Raw genomic sequence first — 24260 nt, 5'->3', positions numbered from 1 at the left:
AGTCCATGGGGTCACAAAGAGTCAGACAGGACTGAACGGATTGATTACACATGCAGCCTTCACTGAGCAGGGGAGGATTCTGGCGTAAAAAAACAAAAAGGAGTCTGATCAAGGCTCACATAGCAAACGCTTTCCCCTCCTCCCCACAAGGAAACATCCCACGGGGTTGACCTCCCACCACAGAAAAAGCTGCCCGAATTCTGCAGACATCGCTGGGGACACCCGGTTCTCTCCAGCAGCACCAGAGACCTGAGGGGGGACCCCCATGACGAGGGAGAGGAAGGGTTTGAGGAAGGGTTTTGGTAAAGAGGCTGATAAACACTGCGAAGGGCGTGAAAGGGACCGCTCCCTGCAGGCAGTTCACTGAGGAGCTTCTGGGAGCACCACCCCCCCAGAACCTCCCTTCTGGGTCCCCAGGCACCCTCAGTGCCCGGGTGCTCGGTCTATACCCCCCCCCCCCAACTCTCCGGGGGCTCCTTGTGGGACCCGCCCCCTGCAGCGCCCATGGCAGCTCTGGTAGGGAAGGGGCAGGCTCAGAAAACCAGCCCCGGCTACGGGCGAGGGTGCCCGCAGACTTGAGGTCTAGTGCCCCCTTCTAAAAATCCAAAGACAGGTTTCCAGAAGGCAGCCTGGTGAGTTGTAAGAGCAGCTCAACTCAGTTCAGTTCAGTTGCTCAGTCGTGTCTGACTCTGCGACCTCATGGACTGCAGCACGCCAGGCTTCCCTGTCCATCACCAATTCCCGGAGCTTGCTCAGACTCATGTCAATCGAGTTGGTGATGCCATCCAACCATCTGTCTTTCCCTTCCCCTCCTGCCTTCAGTCTTCCCAGCATCAGGGTCTTTTCCAATGAGTGAGCTCTTCGCACCAGGTGTCAAAATATTGGAGTTTCAGTCCTTAAGCATCAGTCCTTCCAATGAATATTCAGGACTGATTTCCTTTAGGGTGGACTGGTTGGATCTCCTTGTAGTCCAAGGGACTCTCCAGAGTCTTCTCCAGCACCGCAGTTCAAAAGCGTCAATTCTTCAGCACTCAGCTTTCTTTACAGTCCAACTCTCACATCCATACGTGACCACTGGAAAAACCATAGCTCTGACTGGATGCACCTTTGTTGGCAAAGTAATGTCTCTGCTTTTTAGTACGCTGTCTAGGTTGGTCACAGCTTTTCTTCCAAGGAGCAGGCGTCTTTTAATTTCATGGCTGCAGTCACCATGCAGACACAGGGTCTTTTCCAGTGAGTCAGTTCTTCACATCAGGTGCCAAAGTATTGCAGCTTCAGCTTCAGCATCAGTCTTTCCAGTGAATCTTCAGGACAGATTTCTTTTAGGATCACAGACGAGACAGAAATGCTTAAGAATTCTCCCACAAGAGGGAGCAAGCAGAGTGGAGCAGGTGTAGGGAGAGAAAGACAGGAAACCCCAGGAATCACCACCGTCAAAGAGAATAATACCCCAGGTGGAGGGAACCACCACAGACTGAAGGACAAGTCTGCTCCTTCAAATGTGAGAGCACCGATGAAAGACTACAGAAAAACCATAGAAAATCAGGCAGATGTGCCATCACAAATAAAAACACTATGCTTCCGATAAGCTACAACCTGGATGAGCCTTGCAACCATTACACTAGTGAAGGCAGTTCCACAGGAAATGACACAGACCGGAGGGCCCCACTTAGTGAAGCACCTGGAGGGGTCAGGTTAAGAGAGTAGAGTGGGGATCGCCAGGAACTGCAGAGCAGCAAGAGGGAATTTCAGTCTAATGGGTACAGTTTCAGTTTTGCAAGATGAAAAAAAGTTCAAGAGATTGGCTATACAAACTATGAATGTCCCTAACACTTTTTTTTTGGTCCTTAACAGTTTTGAACTGGACACTTAAAATGGTTAAAGCGGTAAATTTTATGTTGTGTGTATTTTAACACAATAAAGGCCATCTCAGAACTACTCCCTGAGGGGAACCACAGAACAGTCAGGGCTGATAGCTGCACTGCAGGTGTTTCCTCCCAGCCCCATCTCCACCCCAACAACCCGGGGTGAGAACTGTCTTCTGTGCCCAGGACTCCCCGCTTCAGTTCTTGGAGATGTCTCAGCTCCAGCCCCGCATGGCTTAACCTCAGCCTCCCTGACTGACCCAGTGCTCCAGGCTCTGCCCCAAGGATCCAGTAAGTCTCAGGTCACCCTCTCCTGTAGGAGACTGGGTGCTGAGTTCACATCCTCCCAAGGAGACCTCTGCAACCCCAGAGTGCAGGGGTTAGCCCAGCTCCAGCCTGAGGGTGGAGAGACCCATTTTCTAGATGAAAGTGTCTGCGCTGTGTGTGTGTGTGTGTAAGGAAAGGTGGGGGATATTAGATCAGTGCTGTGAGACTCTAAGACAGTTTTACTCATGTTCAAATAATATTAGAGATTAATTACCCTTAAGTACGGGTTATGATGTGGACCACTCATTTCAGGCTCCTATATTCTTCTGGCCCTTGGAATGTATGGGTTCCTCCTCTTCTGTAGATATTCATGTAACTGTAAGGGACTGAACACCCACAGATTTAGGTTTGTGTGGAGGACCAAATGCTTGCTGACTTATCTTCAGTTCCCTTTGGGTTTGCTACACCCAGCAACTGTGTGAACTTGTGCTATTACTTATCATGGGCAGCAATTTTTTAAATGGTGATAAAATACACATAACAGAACACTAACCAACTTAACTGTTTTAAGTATACAGTCCAAAAATGATGAGTATATTTACATGGTTGTGCAGCCAGTCCCTGGAACATGTTCTCCTGTGTCCCCATTGAATGATAACTCCCCAGTTCCCCCTTTACCTCAGCCCCTGGCCAACCACCATTCCACATTTGTCTCCACGGCTTTGACTCTTTCAGTACTTCATAGAAATCATGCAATATTTGTATTTTTGTGACTGGCTTAGGTCACTCATCATAATGTCCTCAAATTACCTCCACATTGTATCATGCGTCAGAAATTCCTGCCTTTTTAAGGCTTAGTAATATTCCACTGTGGGTATAGACCACCTTGTGTTTATGCAGTCCTTCCTGGATGAATATTTATGTTGCTTCCAGCTTTCAACTTTCCAACTTGCCAGAAGAATCCTCTGGTTAGAGGAGTCTGACAGGCTACAGTCATTGTGGTCGCAAAGAGTCGGATACAATATGAGCGACTTTAATTTTCAACTTTCAGCTCCTATGAATAATGCTTCTGTGACCCTGGGTGTACAAATATCTCTTTGAGAATCTATTTTCATTTCTTTTGGGTGTACTTGCTGAAGTGGAATTGCTGGATTGTTGCAAATTACTTTTAATTTTGGAGCAACCACCATATGTTCTCCAGAGCAGGTGGGCCATTTGACATGCACAAGGGCTCATCAGCAGAATTTAAACAAGAAGAAAACACGGGTCCAGAGAACTAAATGACTCCCTCAAAGGCACAAGGTGTTGGCAGAACCAAGGTTCTAATCAGAGCTTCCTGGCTCTTTGAATGCTTGCTCTGAACCAAAATGCTAACCTTGGACTTTGGAGTAACACTGGTGGGAGCCTCCTGGCAGATGACTTCTGTTAACAGGGTCAGTCGAGCCTTGCGGAGCCATGTGGTGAGGTGTGTTTCATGCCTCAAAGAGCAGGAAACAGGGTCCTGCCATTGCTGATTCAGAATGGAGACTAGACCTCTCTCCCTCCAGGCAGGTTTTTTTGGAGGGGAATATAATTGCTTTACAAAGTTGTGTTGGTTTCTGCTTTACAACCACGTGAATTAGCCGTGTGTACACACATGTCCCCTCCCTCCTGGACCGCCCCCCCCTCCCACCCCCTCCCACCCTCTGGGTCTGCACAGAGCCCCCAGCCCAGCCCCCTGTGCTAAGAGCAGCTTCCCACCCGCTGTCTGTGTTACACGTGGTGGCCTATATGTTGTTGGTACAATTGCAGTTTGTTCCCCACCCTGCCCCGCCCTGTGTCCACAAGTCCATTTTCTACATTTGCTCCTCCATTCCTAACCTGTAAATGGATTCATCAATACCATTTTTTCTAAGATTCAATATACTTGCATTAATATACACTCGGTCCTGTCACACAGAGTGAAGTAAATCAGAGACAGGCTGCTCTGGTTTGTGTGTGGGGGCATTGGGGGAGAATGGATACATGAATATATATGGCTCAGTCCCTTCGCTTTTCACCTGAAACTGTCACTACATTCTTAATCGGCTATACCCCAATACAAAATAAAAAGAGAAAAGAAAAAAAAAAGGCCACTCTAGTTTGATGATTTGACTGAGCTGGGCTAGAGTCTGTCCCTCCCTAAAAATTCCATTTCTTTCTGCCCCAAAGCAGAGTTCCAATTTAATGTCAGTCTGCAAACAATGCAACAGAAAGCTACCAGGTTTCAGGAGCCTTGGTGAAGATTGTGTGGAGTCTAAGGTCTCTGATCAGCAAGCCACTTAAAGACGCTTCGTCCCTATCCAGGAAGGCAGGGAATAATGACAATAATAACCTCCCCTGAATTACACAGGACAGCAGGACAGAGACAGTAGGCATTTTGTGCAAAATCAGACCAGCTGAGAGGTGCGGGAGCTCAGATGGGAACCAGCAGAGCAGGTTGATTTCAATGAAAAAATCATCATTCTTATCCACTCAGGTTTTACCGATTAAGCAGCTACTGTGTGTGCCTGGGACTATGCTGGAATCTTTTGCTTCTGAAGAAGCAGAAAGCTTTGCTTTCTAGGTTCTTTTGCTGATCTAGTAATTAATTTGACATGAGACAAATTAACAAATTTGATTTGTTAAGTGTGAGAGTCCCATAGAACCCTTTCTGCTTAATTTATTTTTTAACTGGAGGATGGTTGCTTTACAGTGTTGTGCTGGTTTCTGTCATACACCAACTCAATTTAGCCATAATTATACATATATCAGAGAAGGCTATGGCAGCCCACTCCAGTACTCTTGCCTGGAAAGTCCCGTGGACGGAGGAGCCTGGTAGGTTGCAGTCCATGGGTCGTGAAGAGTCAGACACGACTGAGAGACTTCACTTTCACTTTTTGCTTACATGCATTGGAGAAAGAAATGGCAGCCCACTCCAGTATTCTTGCCTGGAGAATCCCAGGGACAGGGGAGGCTGGTGGGCTGCAGTCTATGGGGTCCAGAGAGTCAGACACGACTGAAGCGACTTAGCAGCATACATATATCCTCCTTCTTGAGCCTCCCTCCCCTCCCCCAACCCACCCTTGAGGTCTCCACAGAGCACGGGGCTGAGTCCCCTGTTACACACCAATTTCCCTTTAGCTCTGATTTCACACAGAGGTGTGTGAATGTCAGTGTGACTCAATTCACCCCACCCTCTCCTTCCCCACGAGTCTGTTCTCTGCATCTGCCCCAGGGGACTGCCAGGCACAAGGCCTTTCTGTCCCACGCTTCTTGTAGACAAGACTTTGGCCGTGATGACCTTCCCTGCATTCCAAAGGGCAGATTCGCACAGTTGCTGATCAAGGAAGGAGGAGCCCCAGAACCAGCTGAGATTAAAGGGGCCAGAGAAGGTCATCAAGACTGGGAGAGCCGACCACCACAGACCCCGGGTCCCCCGAGATGAGATGAAGGGAGTGCAAGCCCTGCTTAGCCCGCAATCTTGTCAGGGACCCTGCCTTGGACCCACAGTTGTAAAAGCCCTGATCAAATTCCCTGGGGTTGAGACACATCACTCTTTCGAGGCAGAAGCCTGGTGTGTCTCCCTTTGCCTGGTAAATAAGGAAGCTGTCCTCTTCTACTTCCCCCAGAATTGTCTTGGGGTTTGATTTGGCATCTGTGCAGAGAGTCTGAGTCTTCGGTAACATGAGGGCAGTCCAGTGTGGAAACAGAAACCAGAAAACCGGCCAAAGGCTAACAGAGACCCGGAAGGACAGCCCCCTATGAATGATTTACCTGCGTGTTCATGGAGCTCCTCCTCATGGGGTGGGGGACCCCCACCCTTTCCCTCTGGGTGTGTAACGGCCTTGCCTCTGTCTTAACTGAACAAACTGTGCTCGTCTGCTTGTCGGGCTGAGTCTCTATAATACACATTCTACCCATTCTTGTTTTTTATTTTTACAGTTTTTGCCTCCTTGAGAAATGCATTTTTCAATGAGGGCAAAAGCTGGGGGAACCTTGTTTTCAGCCTCTAGCCTCTGGTGAATGAGCAGCTAGGATTCCTGGTTTTCATCCAGGCCCCCCACCCTCACCCCGGGTCCAATTCCTGGGCAGAGAGCGAGGCTCTGGCTTCAAACCACCGCTCACGGCTGACTCTCTCCAAGATCATTGGTACTGAAACCCAGGATTTCAAGGTAAAGCCGGTCTCCCCAGGCCGTTGTCTGGAGACTTCTGAGTCTCTTTCTCTCTCCATGAGAACTTGCTCTCACTCTCTGCTTTGTTATCTTTCCAAGACCCACAGGTTTCGATCGAGATCCGCTCAGTGAAGGAGCCCAAGTTCTGTTTTTTCTCTCTCCCCTCTCCCTCTCTCTCACTATGCTAAACTACACCCCCAGCATGTCCCTGCCTTCATCAATGTTGCGAGCAAGGTGCTGGGAGCCTTAGCTCACCTCCTACCACCTCCAACAAATCTCTCCCTGCTACACCCACACTTTATCCCCCGGCCCCACTGTCTTCTAATGTATTTCTCCCTGAGCAAACCACACAATCACTGCCTTTCTCTATATTTTTTTTCCTGTGATTTCCTTTCCTACTTTACTCGAGAAGCAAGATTTCTTTTTCACCTAAAGTTTATGTCCCCTTCAGTTTTACCCCAGATGCCAAACAGGGTAATAGACTTGGGGTGCTCCTGCTGTTTAATCTCCCACCATGGCCGGTGCCCACAAATCCTCTGGGAATCCTCCTGCCTCCAGGCCCTCAGGCCCTTCAGCAAGTCCCCCCTCACTCCGGGCAAGGGACAGTCTGCTGGGCGGGCCACGTTCCAGCAGACCTCATTGCTGCAAAAGATGCCTCTCCGGAAAGTCTTGGCAATGTCTCACAGGAGGGACTGGCCCACTAGAGATGTCTGGTCAGGGATCAAAGGTAGAGCAGAGGACGCTCAAAATCCCACCAAGCACAGGATTCAAGGGAAATCCAGAAAACACTCTGAGCCACCATCAGGTGCCCCCTAGGAATGCTTCTGGCTTCCCTGGTAGCTCAGACAGTAAAGAATCTCCCTGTGATGCAGAAGACCCGAGTTCGATCCCTGGATCAGGAAGATCCCCTGGAGAAGGGAATGGCAACCCGCTCCAGTATTCTTGCCTGGGAAGTCCCATGGACGGTGGGGCCTGGTGGGCTGCAGTCATTGGGGCTGCAGAGAGTCAGGCATGACTGAGCGACTAACACCAACACTCCTTCTACTACCAGGAATGCTTCTGGGATGCAGGACTTTATTTCCAAGAGTGCAGTTCTTGGTTGTGGGTTGCTCAACATGGAGAATCCCCTTTCTAAGCCAGAGAGGCTGAGAAAAGGAAAACTAGGTTTTACTGTAATGTTGCCTGGCCTTTATTTAAGTTGGGGCATGTAAAAATTTGGTCTCTCGCCTATAATGCTGCTGCTAAGTCGCTTCAGTCGTGGCCGACTCTGTGTGACCCCATAGATGGCAGCCCACCAGGCTCCCCCATCCCTGGGATTCTCCAGGCAAGAACACTGGAGTGGGTTGCCATTTCCTTCTCCAATGCATGAAAGTGAAGTCACTCCATCGTGTCCGACTCTTTGCGACCCCATGGATTGCAGCCTACCAGGCTCCTCTCTCCATGGGATTTTCCAGGCAAGAGTACTAGAGTGGGTTGCCTTTGCCTCTCTGCTCGCTTATAATACTATCCTACAATTAGATATACATTGCCAAAGTATGGGAACATGGATGGAGGTTAACTACCCTACATTCTAAATGACCCCCTTCAATCTTCCCCCAAATCTCAGGGGGGAAATCAAGCTTTCCCCACTCCTGCGAATTCCCTTGCTCCTTCAGATTGTTCTGATCAGCCAAATGAAAACAATGGAATACACACACACAGACATATACACCAGTAAACAAAACCAAAACAGTCAAAAACTAAATAAAGCACAAGAGATAGACCCGGCAAGCAAAGGGAACCAAAATTGATAGCCACCAGTTACAAAGAAAATTACTAAAGCACAAGCTAGAAAATAAAACCATATCAAGGTGCCAACTGGGGAATAAAGCAATGGAAACAAATATGGTGAGATAAAAGAAAGAAAAGGAAGAAAGAATAGAAGAAACAAAGTTAAATAGAGGTAGATAAAGATTTATGTATATTAAAGAATAACTACAACAGGAAAACAGCAGTAAGAAAAGCCAAAGGATAAATGTAGAAAAATAATAATAATAAAATTTAAAACTTTAAGAATTAAAAAGGAAAACCCCATAGAACCACAGAAGGCCAACAGAGAGGCAGAAGTATAAATAGGAAATAAAAAGTGTGATTAAAAAAAACTCTCCCTGGAGGGTAAAAAAATTCTCAAAAGCTTAAGTAGATTTAACAGTACTAATAAAATCAACTTCTACAGCAATAGAGTGGGGGGCGGGTGAAGGAAAAATTCCAGAAGTAACTAGAGAACAAAGTATAAGAATACTAAATGCTTTTCTTGGATCTCAGCTGTCACTGTCCTTTATGTCGCTGGGAGTCTCCGTGCACCTCTCCTCCCTGGGATGCCCTTTAACACTGCACTGCTCTCTGGCCCTGCTGCGTGGGCAGCTCATATTCTAATCTGGTCGTACTCCTGCTGTTCTTGCCTCCAAGGTCTACAGCTGCCAGAACTGTGTGTTTTCTTCTGCAGGAGCGCTCGGTGTCCTTTCATATATTCAGAGACACAGAGTCTGCTCCTTGATCGAGTGGATTCAGTCTTCAACTTGTGCAGCAGGTGGGAAGGTTCTGAGTTCTCCTCCTCAGCCGCACTGCCCCTGGGTTTCAGCTGTGGCTGCGTCTCCACCTCTGCCTGTGAGTCCTCCACAGGGCTTTGCTGTTGAGGCTGCCCTGGAGGGCGTGGGTCTGCCCCAGGGAGGACGGGATGTGGGGGGTGCAGCTGCTGGGGTGGTAGGGCCTGGGGCACCAGGTGCTCAGGGGAACTGGCGGCTAGAGCCGCAGGAAAGCGCTTTTTCTAGCCTCTGGCAGCTCTGCCCCAGTGAGGATCCAGCATGGGGGTGGCACAATTGCTTGGGTCATGGGAACTCTGGGGGCGCCGAGTGTGCAGGGACCCCAGCTGTCTCCGCTGAGGGGGCTCTGGCCCTCCCAGCATCTTGCCCTCACCTCTGGCAGCTGCAGTCAGGGCGCCTCTGTGGCCAGTCCTTCTCTACGCACCTGGCTCCCTCCCCAGTGAAGGCAGGGAAGGGCCAACCTCTCTCTGGGGTCTTCCACTGTCCAGGGCTGACGTGTGGGGACAGAGAGGCTACAGCGATAGCTCCACCACCTGTGAGTGACTCAGCAGGATCGCCCTGCCTCCATCAGTTCAGTTCAGTTCAGTCACTCAGTTGTATCTGACTCTTTGTGACCCAATGAACAACAGTACACCAGGTCTCCCTGTCCATCACCAACTCCTAGAGTCCACCCAAACCCATGTCCATTGAGTCCGTGATGCCATCCAGCCATCTCATCCTCTGTCATCCCCTTCTCCTCCCACCTTCAATCTTTCCCAGCATCAGGGTCTTTTCCAATGAGTCAGTTCTTCAAATCAGAGGGCCAAAGTATTGGAGTTTCAGCTTTAACATCAGTCCTTCCGGAGGGAGGAGCCAAGATGGCGGAGGAATAGGACGGAGAGACCACTTTCTCTCCTACAAATTCTTCGAAAGAACATTTGAATGCTGAGCAAATTTCACAAAAGAACTTCTGATCGCTAGCAGAGGACATCAGGCGCCCAGAAAAGCAGCCCATTGCCTTTGAAGGGAGGTAGGACAAAATATAAACGATAATAAGGGAGTCAAAAGAGCTACGGACGGAGACCCGTCCCGGGAAGGGAGTCTTAATGGAGGAAGTTTCCAATCACCAGGAAACCCTCTCACTGGCGGGACTGGGGGAAGTTTTCGGCACTGTAACTGGGAGGAAAAATTAAACAAGGCCCACAGATTACGTGCCTAAAAGCAACTCCCAGCAGAAAAGTACCCCAGACGCCCGTACCCGCCAGGAACAAGCAGGGCGGAACGGAGAGGAGCGGGCGGCATTGCTTAGGGTGAGGTCCGGCCCGAAGACCCTGAGAGCAATCGGAGGGAGCTTTTTTAAACTGTGGGATAGCAAGGGACAAAATTAACCAGCCCGAACACACTGCCGGCCTTTCGCAAAACAAAGGGACTGAGAATCTCCAGAGAAGAGCCGGCCCATCCCCGCTGGAGGTAGGAGGCAGAGGGGAGGGGAAAAGGGCAAACTCAGCCCCTGAGAAGCCACCCCCTCCCACACTGCAAACAGGCCTCCGGGTTCTAGCTAAAGACTTCCTGAGACCCGACTGGCGGCGCGCGCTGGGGCCGCGGAGGGAAAAAGCGCGCCGTACCCGGGGAGAGTGCGCCCAAGCCTCTGGCTGCCTGAGCCGCTCGCCGCGGAGGGAAAAGGCGCGCCGCACCCGGGAGAGTACGCCCAAGCCTCTGGCTGCCTGGGCCGCTCGATGCGGAGGGATAAGGCGTGCTGCACCCGGGAGAGTGCGCCCAAGCCTCTGGCTGCCTGAACCGCTCAGGCCGGGGAAGGCACAAAACGCAGGAGCAACCGAATCTGCGCTTTTGTGGAGTACCCGAAAATTGGAACCGCACTCAACGCAGGGCCCGCTCCATATAGAGCAGCCGGGAGCCTGAGCAGTGTAGACGGGGAAAGCACTGACACCTGTGAGCGGGGCAAACCCAGTGTGGCCGGAGCACGGTGAGTGCTAGCCACACGGAGTGGTATCTGTCTGCAGCGCCCCGCCCTCCCTGTAGCAGGACTGAACTGAACTAGAGAACCTAAATAAGAGATCACCTCCGCCCGCCTGTGTCAGGGCGGAAATTAGACACCAAAGAGACAACAAACAGAAGCCAAATAAACAAAGGGAACCGCTTCAGAAAGGACAGGTGCAACAGATTAAAATCCCTGAAGGTAACACCGAATACACGGGAAGGGGCCTACAGATATCGAGAAGTGTAAGCTGGAAAGAGGAGCTATCTGAAATTGAACTGAACCTACGCTGACCACAACAACCTCAGAGAAATTCCTAGATATATATGTACATTTTTTTTTTTAATTTAAAAAAAAAAAATTTTTTTTTTCTTTCCCTTTCTTTTTTTTTTTTAATTTTTTTTTTCTCTTTCATTTTCTTTTATAATTCCCTATTACTCCCCCATTACTCCTCAACTTTCATTTTCATATATTTTTACGATTTTTTTATTTGGGAAAAAAATTTTTTTTTTTCTTTTCTTTTTTTTTTTTTTCTTTTTCTTGTTTTTCTCTCCTATTTCCTTTTAGAGTCCTCTAATACTCCTCTATTATTCCTTAACTTTCACTTTCATTTCACTATAGCCACAAAAAAAAAAGAGAGAGAGAGAGAGAAACCCTATTTTAAAACTGAACTTCATATACAGTTCTAAATTTTTTTGTGTGTTTTTGTTTTTAAATATTGTATTTCAAAGAGTCTAACCTCTACACTAGATTTTCAATCTTTGTTATTCTCCCTCAGAACACCTCTACTTCCTCCATTCCCCTTCTCTTCCCAATCCAACTCTGTGAATCTTTGTGGGTGTCTGGGCTACAGAGAACACTTTGGGAACAGATAACTGTGTAGATCTGTCTCTCTCCTCTTGAGTCCCCTTTTTCTCCTCCTGCTCACCTCTATCTCCTTCCTCCCTCTCCTATTCTTCATGTAACTCTGTGAACCTCTCTGGTTGTCTCTCACGGTGGAGAATCTTTTCACCATTAACCTAGAAGTTTTATTATCAGTACTGTATAGTTGGAGAAGCCTTGAGACTATAAGAAGAATAAAACTGAAATCCAGAGGCAGGAGACTTGAGCCCAAATCCTGAGAAAACCAGAAAACTCCTGACCACACGGAACATTAAGGAATAAGAGACCATCCAAAAGCTTCCATACCTACACCAAAACCAACCACCACCCAAGAGCCAATAAGCTCCAGTACAAGACATACCACGCAAATTCTTTAGCAACGCAGGAACATAGACCTGAGTGTCAACATACAGGCTCTCCAAAGTCACACCTAACACAGAGACCCATCGCAAAGCTCACTACTGGACACTCCATTGCACTCCAGAGAGAAGAAATCCAATTCCACGCACCAGAACGCTGACACAAGCTTCCCTAACCAGGAAACCTTGACAAACCAATCCTCCAACCCCACCCACTGGGTGAAACCTCCACAATAAAAAGGAACCTGAAACCACAAGAATACAGAAAGCCCACTCCAGACACAGCAATCTAAACATGATGAAAAGGCAGAGAAATACCCAACAGCTAAAGGAACATGAAAAAAGCCCACCAAGTCAAACAAAAGAGGAGGAAATAGGGAATCTACCTGAAAAAGAATTTAGAATAATGATAATAAAAATGATCCAAAATCTTGAAAACAAAATGGAGTTACAAGTAAATAGCCTGGAGACAAAGATTGAGAAGATGCAAGAAATGTTTAACAAGGACCTAGAAGAAATAAAAAAAAAAACATCAGTCCTTCCAATGAATATCCAGAACTGATTTCCTTTTGGATGGACTGGTTGGATCTCATTGCAGTCCAAGGAACTCTCAAGAGCTTTTTCCAACACTACAGTTCAATAGCACCAATGCTTTGGCACTCAGCTTTCTTTATAGTCCAACTCTCACATCCATACATGACTACTGGAAAAACCATAACCTTGACTAGACGGACCTTTGTTGGCAACGTAATGTCTCTGCTTTTTAATATGTTGTCGAGGTTGGTCGTAACAGGCATTTCCCACTGCCATCTCCTCCCCCACATCACCTCAGGCCCTCTCCCCATAGTCAACAGCAGACCTCATCCTGGGATCGCTCCACAATCCCTCCACTCCAGCTCCCAGCCCTGCACCTTCTAGGGGACTTGCGTCCCTGTCTGCGGTAGTATGGCTGCGGCTAGGATTGTCTGATGATTCTCATTCCATTCAGACTCTCACAGTTCAGCTTCCCTCATAGCTCAGTCAGCAAAGAATCTGCCTGCAATACAGGAGAACTGGGTTTGATTCCTGGGTCATCAGGAAGATTCCCCTGGAGAAGGAAATGGCAGCCCCCTCTAGTATTCTTGCCTGGAGAATCCCATGCAGAGAGGAGACTGACGGGCTACAGCAAGACTCATGCCTTAGTGACTATACCCCCACCCCCACCATCTCAGAGCAGCTGCTTCACCCTCAGGCTCAAGTGCTTCTCCTCTGTCCCCCGAACAGTTTCCTCACCCTCCAAGGGTGCCCACGTGGGGACCAGACCCCTGCTTCAGTCCCCCCACCTGCCAAGGGCAGGTCCAGTCCTACTAACTCCCTTTTCCCCCTACTTCCTTCACCCTACCGAGTTTTGTGTGGTTCTATATATTCTTCTCCGGTGGCCAGGTGCTCCTGCCTGCTCTCAGCTGGCATTCTGCAAGATCTCCTGTGTCTGAAGGTGTCTTCCTGATGTATCTCTGGAGAAAGAGGAACTCTACATCCACCTGCTCCTCCACCATCTCGTTCCCCCTCATCTGATCAAACTAAGACCCCATCTCCCCAGAGGGACAATTCCTGCTGGGACAGCATTCTATCAGCCAGTCTAACATTCTTATCTGGGCCAATTTGAGCACAATCTGGTCTGAGTTTTAGCTATAAAACTTTCACTAGAGAAAAGAAAGATGACATTTTATTATGACATGGTGTGGCCACAAAATTCTCTGGACTCCAGAGAAAACTAGCTAAGATAAAAATTTTTGAAATTGGGGGGGGGGGACCCCAAACAACAAAAACAACCTCCCCAAACAAAAACAAACAAACAAAAACTGGTTCTTTTTGCATGTGCAATTAGAGAAAGCTAGCTTTTAAAATACTTTTATTTATTTATTTTTTTCAGAATTCTGACACTGAGAGAACAAGTCCTGCTAGAAGAACATGACTTTCCCTGTGCCTTGAGATCAGCACTCTCAGGTACATTTCTCTTATCTAGTCTAATAATCTCCAGTTCCTGAGACTGAGGGGGAAATGGAAAGGAAGTCTTTTAAACTTATCCTTATTAAAACTGTTGTTTATAAACCAGTGAGTTTTATAATACCTGAATCATGACTAAGTTTAGAAAATGAACCTGTAAGATCCCTATCTGGATGTGTGTATGTCTCAGTATTTGTCTTCGTTATGGATTTTTGAGATTAATTTGTAAAGGAGCTCTATTAAATTGGCTTAAAGAAAAGTAAGCACTTACAAATCAAACAACTCTAAAAATAAGAGATATCAAACTTAATGAATTTCAGGTTCACGTGATCTGGGGAATATTCAGTGTTAAATATCAGATATGAAAATTAAAGTCTCAATATGGACTTTAGAGTCCTATTAATCCCTCTTAGTATGTCTTTAGAGGCATTTATATTAAATATAATACTTTTACTGTACCTGGATGGACTGAATGTCATTAAATTAATGCCATGTATGTTACAACATTTGTCAGCAAAATCTAACTTGGTATAGGATAAAAGCTTTTGAGTGAACACTTTGGATATAATTATGTCTTAGGTTTTCCAGATTTTTGGTAACTTGGAAGTACAGTTTTACTAAATCAAGTCAAATAATAACTTGTTAAATGTCTAAATTATTTTTAAGATAAAATACTGGAACATGGATCACTGAACAAATCTACATTTACCTACTTTTGTCTTCTTGGGAGAGCAAAACTAAAAATCTTGGGTTTATTGGACATGCTTTGTATTATGTTGGGAAAAGAAATTGCAATTTGGGAAAATGCAACCTATGGAATATACTCTTAAATTTCCCAATCAAAAATTGCTAGTGTGACCAGTGGTTCACAATTGCTTTCTTCTCTGTTTTCAATATAGGTTAAGGTTTTAAGAGCTGAGGATTCTACTTGAAAGGTCCTTAAAGCTACTAGAAGCAGTAAAGGAAATATTTTGGAATACAGTAGGAAAGTTGTGGTAAGGGAGATACTGCACATGTGCAGAAAGGCTCCATGGGCATCAAAAAGAGGGGGGCACCGTTACATAATAGGTGATGCCAAGGACCCCAGAGGCTGCTGGGCTGGTATCTGTCTTGGAAAAAAATTTACACACACATGTTGGTAAGGGTCCTGGAGCAGGTCAGGACCTAATTGGGTAACAGTAAACAAAACTGGAAGAAATGACCTGTATTAATGATTCAGCTGTTTCTTTTCAAAAACTTGTTTTATTTATCTGTTTATTTTGGCTCTGATGGGTCTTCGCTGCTCTGCAGACTGTCCTCTAGTTGCAGAGAGCAGCGGCGAGTCTCTAGTTGCTGCACTCTGACTTCTCATTTCGGTGACTTCTCTTGCTGTGGACCACGGGCTCCCTGGCCTCCCTAGGTGCTGCGGCTCCTGGGTGTCAGAGCACAGGTTCGATTGTCATGACACATGAGCTTAGCTGCCACATGGCATGCGGGATCTTCCAGGACCAGGGATGGAACCTGTGTCTCTGCTCTCGGAAAGTGGATATTTATCACTGAGCCACGAGGGAAGCTTTGATTTAACTGCCTCTTTAAGGGGCTCCACCACTTTAGGGAGAATGTCCACACCCTTTCTCTCCAGGTGTGTATCTCTGCCTTACTTCTGTCTTAATGAAACAGCTTCTGTCTGTGCTTTCCTGTTTGTTGTGCTGTGTCTCCGATAATACACTTTTTTTTTTAAACCATTTTGCCTCCTTGAGAAATGCAGTTTTCAATGCAGGCAAGAGCCAGGGAAACCTTGTTTCTAGCCTCTAGCCCCTGGTGGATGGGCAGCTAGGATTCCTGGTTTTCATCCAGGCCCCCCAGGTCCAGTTCCTGAGCAGAGAACTAAAACTTTGCTTCCAGCCCCCATTCATCTCTCTCTCTCTCTCTCTGCCTCTCTCTCTCTCTGCCTCTCTCTCTGAGATCAGCCCCATTCGGTTTCAGAAGATGGGAACTGCAAATGATTGGCAAACAATTCTTTGCCATTCCATGCTGACAAGTCTTTCAAAGGCAAGAAACTATGTCATAACAGCTCTTTTTTTCTGACATAGGTCCCGTAATCTAAACTATTATGAGCCATGAAGGGAGAGGCAAAAGACTTTTCTTCAGGAGGTAGCATCTTAATTGCCTTCAGTTCAAAACAATCTACAAGACAAAGTGGCACATTTTAGAGTGGAAATTCTGCACCCCCACCCACTTCTCTTTAAGCAATGCTTCCAGTATATAATAATAATATATTATTTGAAATATATTTAAAGATGCTGAAGCTCCAACACTTTAGGTACCTGATGTGAAGAGCTAACTCATTTGAAAAGACCCTGATGCTGGAAAGATTGAAGGCAGGAGGAGAAGAGGATGACAGAGGGTTGGATTGCATCAGCAACTCGATGGATATGAGTGTGAGCAAACTCTGGGAGATAGTGATGAACAGGAAAGCCTGGCATCCATGTAGTCCATGGACTTGCAAAGAGTTGCACAAAAGTTAGTGACTGAACTGAACTGAATGGATGTTTAAGAAATCAAATCTCAGAGACAGGGAACTTGTCAATGTGTCTTTTTTTCACCTGCTCCCCATCACTCCCCTGCTCCCTAGAACTGGACTCCCAGGGCCAAGGGCACATGGACTTTCTTGACGGTTTGCCATGTCATTTTCTCAGCAGATCTGACCCTCCTCAACTTTATCTAAGATGCTGTGTCAGGATGTTCACCAATTTGGTCAAAGGCTGGTCCGCAGGCGGCTACTGGAGCCCAGGGAGGGGTTTGAGAGGCCCAAGGCTGGTCATCTGAACACTCTCGACCTGGTGGCCTTGGGTGTGGGCAGCACCCTGGGGGCTGGTGTGTACATCCTGGCTGGAGAGGTGGCTGTGTATGAGGCTGGACCAGCAACTGTCATCTGCTTCTTTGCGGCCGGAGTGTCTACTCTTTTGTCCGGGCTCTGCTATGCGGAGCTGGTGGCCTGGGTACCACGCCCCGGTTCTGCGTATCTCTACAGCTACGTCACCGTGGGAGAACTGTGCGCCTTCATCATTGGCTGGAACCTCATCCTGTCCTTTGTCATGGGTGAGATGATGGGGTGGGTGAAGGTGGCTCTTAAGGTCAGAAAATTCAGAGGGGAATTGGAGTGTTGCTGATTCATGAGGTCTTTATTATCCACTTTGTGGAGTGAAGTGGGTAATGGTAGAGGAACTTCATAGCTAGAAACTTTATTCTACTTGGGTCTACGCTGCTTTCCTGAAATGATGGAAGCTAGAACCGAGAAGGAAAGGGACCTATAGGGAGTGGGCGAGAGGAAAGCATGTCCCACAGGCTCCTCCCCTCAACGTAGTGACGTCTTTGCTCAGCTGTTTCCTTTCATCTCTTCCTAACATATTAAATTGGAGAAGGAAATGGCAACCCACTCCAGTATTCTCGCTTGGGGAATCCCATGGACAGAGGAGCCTGCCAGGCTAGAGTCCATGGGGTCACAAAGAGTCGGACACGACTGAGTGACTAACAACAACAACATATTAAATAGTTGACCTGTTCTGTGAATCATCTGGGTCTACTCTCTCCACTCCATAAAAGGAAACATTCTGAGATTAGGGATTTTCTCTGTGTGTTTTCCCCCCATGTACATCGCATGGTACAAGGTCGGGGTGCAATTTGTGTTTGTCAATGGGTCTTCATCTTTTGCTGCTGTAGCGACTGCCTGTGAGGCCAGAGCCTGGAGCTACACCTTTGACAGCCTGATTGGGAACCACATCTCTCAGGCATTACAGGAGATGTTCTCTCTGAACGTGCCCTACTTCCTGGCCACCTATGTAGACTTTTTTGCCTTCGTCCTGGTGCTGCTGCTCACAGGTGAGACAGAGGTCAGCTAAAATGGGGTGTGGAAGGGGAGCTGGGTACAAAAGGCTTGGGGTTCCAGATGGTGGGAGGCTTGGGGCTGGAATGAAGTGTCTGAGATAAGAGAGACAGGAAGGCAGGGCACAGACCAATGTTTTGGACCCTTGGCAGTACTGACATTCTGGGTTGAATTATTCTTTAGTGTAGGCAGCTATCCTGTTCATTGTAGGTTTTGCTTTCAGTCATTGTCAGATCCTGAGTGGCAGCCCTGGTCTTTGTTGTTTAGTCGGTAAGTCGTTATCTGACTCTTTGCCACCCCATGCAGTGTAGCCTGCCAGGTCCCTCTGTCCACAGGATTTTCCAGGCAAGAATACTGGAGTGGGTTGCCATTTCCTTCTCCACGGGATCTTCCCGACCCCAGGATCAAACCTGCATCTCCTGCATTGGCAGGTGGATTCTTTACCACTGAGCCACCAGGGAAGCCACTGCTTGTCTTTACTCACTAGAAAAATTGATGCCCTCCACCCAAAGTATGACAATCAGAATGCCTCAAGATATTGCCACAAGTTTCTTCAGAGACAAAGTCACCCCCATCTGACAATCATTACTTAGGCTTACAAGTTTCTTCCTTGTACTGAGACTGAAGATATTTGTTTAATTCAGAGGAAATTCACACAAAATAAAATTAACTATTTTACTGTACTCCCCCAGTTTACTGAGATATAATTGATATACAAGAGTGTATAATTTTAAGATGAGGAAAGTGATGATTTGATAGGCCTGTCTACTATGAGATGACTGCCACAATAAGAAATTAGACATTTGCAAGTGTACAATTCTGTGGGACTTTTATTACATTCACAGTGCTGTGTAAGCATCACCTCCATCTAGTTCCAAACATTTTCATCACAACAAAAGTAAATCCCTAAAGATCTAAACATAAGCCCAGAAACTATAAAACTCTTAGAGGAAAACATAGGCAAAACACTCTCCAACATAAATCACAGCAGGATCCTCTATGACCCACCTCCCAGAGTAATGGAAATAAAAGCAAAAGTAAACAAATGGGACCTGATTAAACTTAAAAGCTTTTGCACAATGAAGGAAATGATAAACAAAGTGAAAAGATAGCCTTCAGAATGGGAGAAAATAATAGCAAACAAAGCAACTGACAAAGAATTAATCTTAAAAATATATAAACAACTCCTGCAGCTCAATTTCAGAAAAATAAATGACCCAATCCAAACATGGGCCAAAGAACTAAACAGAAAGTTCTCCAAAGAAGACATACAGATGGCTAACAAATACATGAAAAGATGCTCACCATCACTCATTATCAGAGAAATGCAAATCAAAACCACAATGAAGTACCATCTCACACCGGTCAGAATGGGTGCTATCAAGAAGTCTACAAACAGTAAATGCTGGAGAGGGTTCAGAGAAAAGGGAACCCTCTTACACTGTTGGTGGGAATGCAAGCTAGTACAGCCACTATGGAGAACAGTGTGGAGATTCCTTAAAAAACTGGAAATAGAACTGCCATATGACCCAGCAATCCCACTCCTGGGCATGCACACCGAGGAAACCAGAATTGAAAGAGACACGTATACCCCATGCTCATCACAGCACTGTTTACAATAGCCAGGACATGGAAGCAGCCTAGATGTCCATTGGCAGACAAATGGATAAGAAAGCTGTGGTATATATACACAATGGAATATTACTCAGCCACTAAAAAGAATGCATTTGAATCAGTTCTAATGAGGTGGATGAAACTGGAGCCTATTATACAGAGTGAAGTAAGCCAGAAAGAAAAATACCAATACAGTATCAGTTTAGTTCAGTCGCTCAGTCATGTCTGACCCTTTGCAACCCAATGAATTGCAGCACACCAGGCCTCCCTGTCCATCACCAACTCCTGGAGTTTACTCAAACTCATGTCCATTGAGTCAGTGATGCCACCCAGCCATCTCATCCTCTGTCGTCCCCTTCTCCTCCTGCCCCCAATCCCTCCCAGAATCAGGGTCTTTTCCAATGAGTCAACTCTTCACATGAGTTGGCCAAAGTATTGGAGTTTCAGCTTCAGCAACAGTCCTTCTGATGAAAACCCAGGACTGATCACCTTTAGGATGGACTGGTTGGATCTCCTCACAGTCCAAGTGACTCTCAAGAGTCTTCCCCAACACCACAGTTCAAAAGCATCAATTCTTCAGAACTCAGCTTTCTTCACAGTCCAACTCTCACATCTATACATGACCACTAGAAAAACCATAGCCTTGACTAGATGAACCTTTGTTGGCAAAGTAATGTCTGCTTTTTAGTATGCTATCTAGGTTGGTCATAACTTTCCTTCCACTGAGTAAGCGTCTTTTAATTTCATGGCTGCAATGACCATCTGCAGTGATTTTGGAGCCCAAAAGAATAAAGTCTGACACCATGTCCACTGTTTCCCCATCTATTTCGCATGAAGTGATGGGACCAGATGCCATGATCTTAGTTTTCTGAATGTTGAGCTTTAAGCGCATTTATATGGAATTTAGAAAGATGGTAACAATGACCCTCTATGCAAGACAGCAAAAGAGACACAGATGTATAGAACAGTCTTTCAGACTCTGTGGGAGAAGGCAAGGGTGGGATGATTTGAGGGAATAGCATTGAAACAGGTATATTACCATGTGTGAAACAGATCGCCAGTCCAGGTTCAATGCATGAGACAGGGTGCTCAGGGCTGGTACACTGGGATGACCCTGAGGGATGGGATGGGGAGGGGTGTTCAGGATGGGGAACACATGTACACCCATGGCTGGTTCCTGTCAATGTATGGCAAAAACCACTACAATATTGTAAAGTAATTAGCCTCCAACTAAAATAAATAAAGAAACAAACAAAAGGAAACCTTGTACCTGCTGAGGAGTCACAGTCCACCTGCTACTAATGCCCAAACCCCAGCCCCTGTAACCACTAGTTTCCTTTCTGTGTCTATGGATTTGGTTATTTTGGATGTCTCATATTCTATCTTTCCTGCAGGACTACTGGTTCTGGGAGTTCATGAGTCAGCCCTAGTTAGCAAAGTGTTCACAAGCTTGAACCTTTTGGTCCTCAGCTTCATCATCCTCTCTGGCTTCATTAAAGGAGACCTGCACAACTGGAAGCTCACGAATCAGGACTACTCATTGAACACATTGAACACATCTGGATACAGTGACATCTCTAGGTTAGGAGGGTCCTCTTGGCCAACTCTTGCATGTGGATGGTGCAGAGCTGGGAATATGGTGGAGACTAAAGAGACCTGGACTGATGGATCCAGGGGATGGGAGTCCTGGAGCCCAGCACTTGTGGTATTGAAGGAGGAGCCCAGAAGAGGTGACTGAACTCACCTCACCCACCTTCTTTCTTGCTCCTTCTTTCACCATAGCTTGGGACCTCTGGGTTCTGGAGGGTTTGTGCCCTTTGGCTTTGAAGGGATTCTTCATGGAGCGGCGACATGTTTCTATGCCTTTGTTGGCTTTGATGTCATTGCCACTACAGGTAACGTGGTCACTGTGTGTCCTATCGAGGGTCGGGGCAGGTAGGGCTGTCCTTGGGTGTAGAGGTTGGAAGAAGGTTATACTGCCTTTGGAGGTGCAAGAAGGAAGGGGATTTTGTGCTTTCATTCCAGTGTCTTTCTGAACTCAATACTGCACCCATCTTGCAGGGGGTGAAGTCCCAAATCCTCATCGTTCCATCCCCTTGGGCATTGTGATTTCACTCTCCATCTGCTTTTTGGCATGTTTTGGTGTCTCGGCGGCACTCACCCTCATGGTGCCCTACTACCAGATTCAGCTTGAGAGCCCCTTGCCACAGGCTTTTCTCCACGTTGGGTGGGGCCCTGCCAGATATGCTGTGGCTGTTGGTGCCCTCTGTGCTCTTACATCCAGGTCAGTGTCTTTTTTTTCTCCCCGTCTACTGTCAGATGCTCGGGTATCCCAGCCCTGGGGATTGAGAGACAAGAGGGAAAGGTATGTTGCCCCTTGTAGACTAAGGAGCAGAAGCCGTTCTCTTACCTGTTTCTCCACGTCCTCACGTGTGTTTCCATTTTCTTTTCCAGTCTCCTGTGTACCATGTTCCCCATGCCTCGGTTGACCTATGCAATGGCAGAGGATGGGCTCCTTTTCCGGGGACTTGCTCGGATCTATACCCGCACAGGCACCCCCATCCTGGCCATCATATTGGCTGGAAGTCTTACAGGTTAAGGGGGAAAAAAAATCTACTCTGGCCTTGATCAATTTTCTAGACTTGTATATTTCCTCTGGTTTCTCACTCTTTCCATCCATCTTGTTTGTTCCCTCATTCCAGGGGTCATGACTTTACTCTTTGAGCTCAGTGATCTTGTAGACCTCGTGTCAACTGCGATGTTGCTTGCTTACTCCCTGGTGACATTTTCTGTCCTTGTCCTCAGGTGAGACTCCAGTATAGTTTGACTGGGGTGAGGGGAGAGAGGTCTTTGATTTGTCCAAGATTGTCGGGGAGATAATCCTTTTCTGCCTTCCATGCTGCCTTCCAAATGTCCTGTTATTATTAAGTTGGGAAAGATTAGACTGTCTGATGTTGAATGAGTAGGGGCTGCTATGAATATTGACTTAATATTTCTACTTCAGGTATCAGCCAGACCAAAACTTAAGCAACAATGAGGCAACAGAGGATGAAATTGATATTTCTCTGCTAGAAGCTAGTCGTGTTGAACCTGGGCCTGAAGCAAGATCCTCAAACATTCTAAAGAGTCTCTGGCGCCCCAGTAACACCATCCCCACTGTGAAATCTGGGCAGATTGTCTATTGGTGTGCCTTCTTGCTTGGTTAGTGGTGGGATTTCTCATTGGTTGTATTCTGAAATTAACAGAATGGGGAGGGCAGATTGTGTGGGGAAGTTGAGGAAGAATCTTCCAGATAAGATGGCCCTTCATGAGGTGGGCAGTTTCAGAGATGGGTGTGACCCAAGGTCCTGATGTCTTTGTCTTCTGGGTCCAGCCTGTTCTCCTCCACCTTGACCCCTGCAGTTCTCCTGCTGACCATCCTGAGCCTGATCCTGGCCCAGTGGCCCAGCCAGGTGTTCTCTGGAGACCCCGTGCTCACAGCAGTGGCTGTGCTGCTGCTGCTGCTCATCACTGGGGTCACGGTCATCATCTGGAGGCAGCCCCAGAGCCCCACTTCTGTTTACTTCAGGGTAAGTGACCTTATGGGCTCAGAATGTCCACCTTGAGTGAATGAAGTCAGCCTCCTTTGAGGTCTAAACATCATTGTCAGCCCAAGGAATAAGGGGAGTTGCTAAAAACCATGGATCCTTCTTGACCCACACTCGGTGCTTCACATACACAATCTCAGGAGGCACTGAACTCACAGTCTGAATAGGATTGTGGTCACCCTATCCATACAGGGCAGCGTCTTCCTCTCAGACATCTGGGCTGTGTTCAGGGATGAACTGACTCTGCCCACAGGTTCCTGCTCTGCCTGTCCTCCCACTGGTGAGCATCTTTGTGAATGTTTACCTGATGGTGCAGATGGACACTGGGACCTGGGTCCTATTTGGCATTTGGATGGGGATTGGTAAGTGGCTTCCTTGGAAAATAAGACTTATTGAGAGACTGAGTCAAATCATCTCCCTACTACTTCTCCCCTCCTGTCAGACATCATAAAAGGAGGCCTATTGGGCATTTATAAGTGAGAAGAGCACCAACTTTTCTTTCTCACTGTCTCATTTGCCTACTAGGATTTGCCATATACTTTGGATATGGGATCCGACACAGCCTGGAGAACAGTGAGCCACAGCCACCAGCCTCCACCTTGCAGACTTGACAAAAACATTCCTAGTGATGAATGAATGATGAATCTGTTTCCACAGGAACAGATGTTGTGTGGAATCCTTCTATGCACTGGAGGTATCTTGTGGTTCAAGGGGCATTTTGAGCCTCTATGGAGCTTGAGGTTGAAATGCATTTAGAGCCCTGTCTTCATTGGTAGTGGACAAAACGGCTTCAGAGTTGTATAATTTTAAGTTTTCAAAGCTTAGTATCCATGCAGAAAAGTGCATGCTTCATAAGTGAGTAGCAAGATCAGTTTTCACAAAGAAAGTACAACAATGGAAATATCAACCTGAGGAACTAATAAAATATTAATGGGCACATGAGAAATAGTTTCTTGTGCCTCATTTCCAGTGCAAACACAGATTGTAATCTGGGAAGGAAATGCAGGTAACTATATATTGTGTCAAATGTTACACCTCAAATATTAGGACAGAAATAGGTTGAAAGTAAGAAGAAGGGAACATATACACTATGCCAATAGTAACAC

At 46.8% G+C, this 24260-nt stretch overlaps 2 protein-coding genes across 4 annotated transcripts in view; both read left to right on the top strand.

The window, feature by feature from the left end:
* LOC110121542 (cationic amino acid transporter 3-like) overlaps positions 1–24260 on the top strand; it is a 139154-nt gene that overhangs the window by 14077 nt on the left and 100817 nt on the right. The window lies entirely within an intron of this gene.
* On the top strand, positions 2009–24086 carry LOC110152720 (cationic amino acid transporter 3-like). 3 transcript variants are annotated; one of them, XM_070450386.1, is made up of 13 exons: positions 2009–2156; positions 14015–14088; positions 16770–17169; positions 17791–17949; positions 20962–21148; positions 21350–21462; positions 21629–21851; positions 22022–22161; positions 22270–22372; positions 22572–22768; positions 22970–23136; positions 23408–23516; positions 23680–24086. In XM_070450386.1, the coding sequence occupies exons 3-13, from the start codon at positions 16797–16799 to the stop codon at positions 23763–23765; spliced, it is 1857 nt and encodes a 618-aa protein (XP_070306487.1). In that variant the 5' UTR covers positions 2009–2156; positions 14015–14088; positions 16770–16796; the 3' UTR covers positions 23766–24086. The 3 variants fall into 3 exon arrangements, with proteins under 3 accessions (XP_070306487.1, XP_070306488.1, XP_020772155.2); XM_070450387.1 differs by lacking the exon at positions 2009–2156 and adding an exon at positions 8752–8950; XM_020916496.2 differs by lacking the exons at positions 2009–2156; positions 14015–14088 and having other exon boundaries at positions 14099–17169.

Source organism: Odocoileus virginianus, chromosome 20, assembly GCF_023699985.2.
Source record: "Odocoileus virginianus isolate 20LAN1187 ecotype Illinois chromosome 20, Ovbor_1.2, whole genome shotgun sequence".
In the NCBI taxonomy this organism is placed as follows: domain Eukaryota; kingdom Metazoa; phylum Chordata; class Mammalia; order Artiodactyla; family Cervidae; genus Odocoileus; species Odocoileus virginianus.
This window is presented reverse-complemented; position numbering and strand designations above follow the sequence as displayed.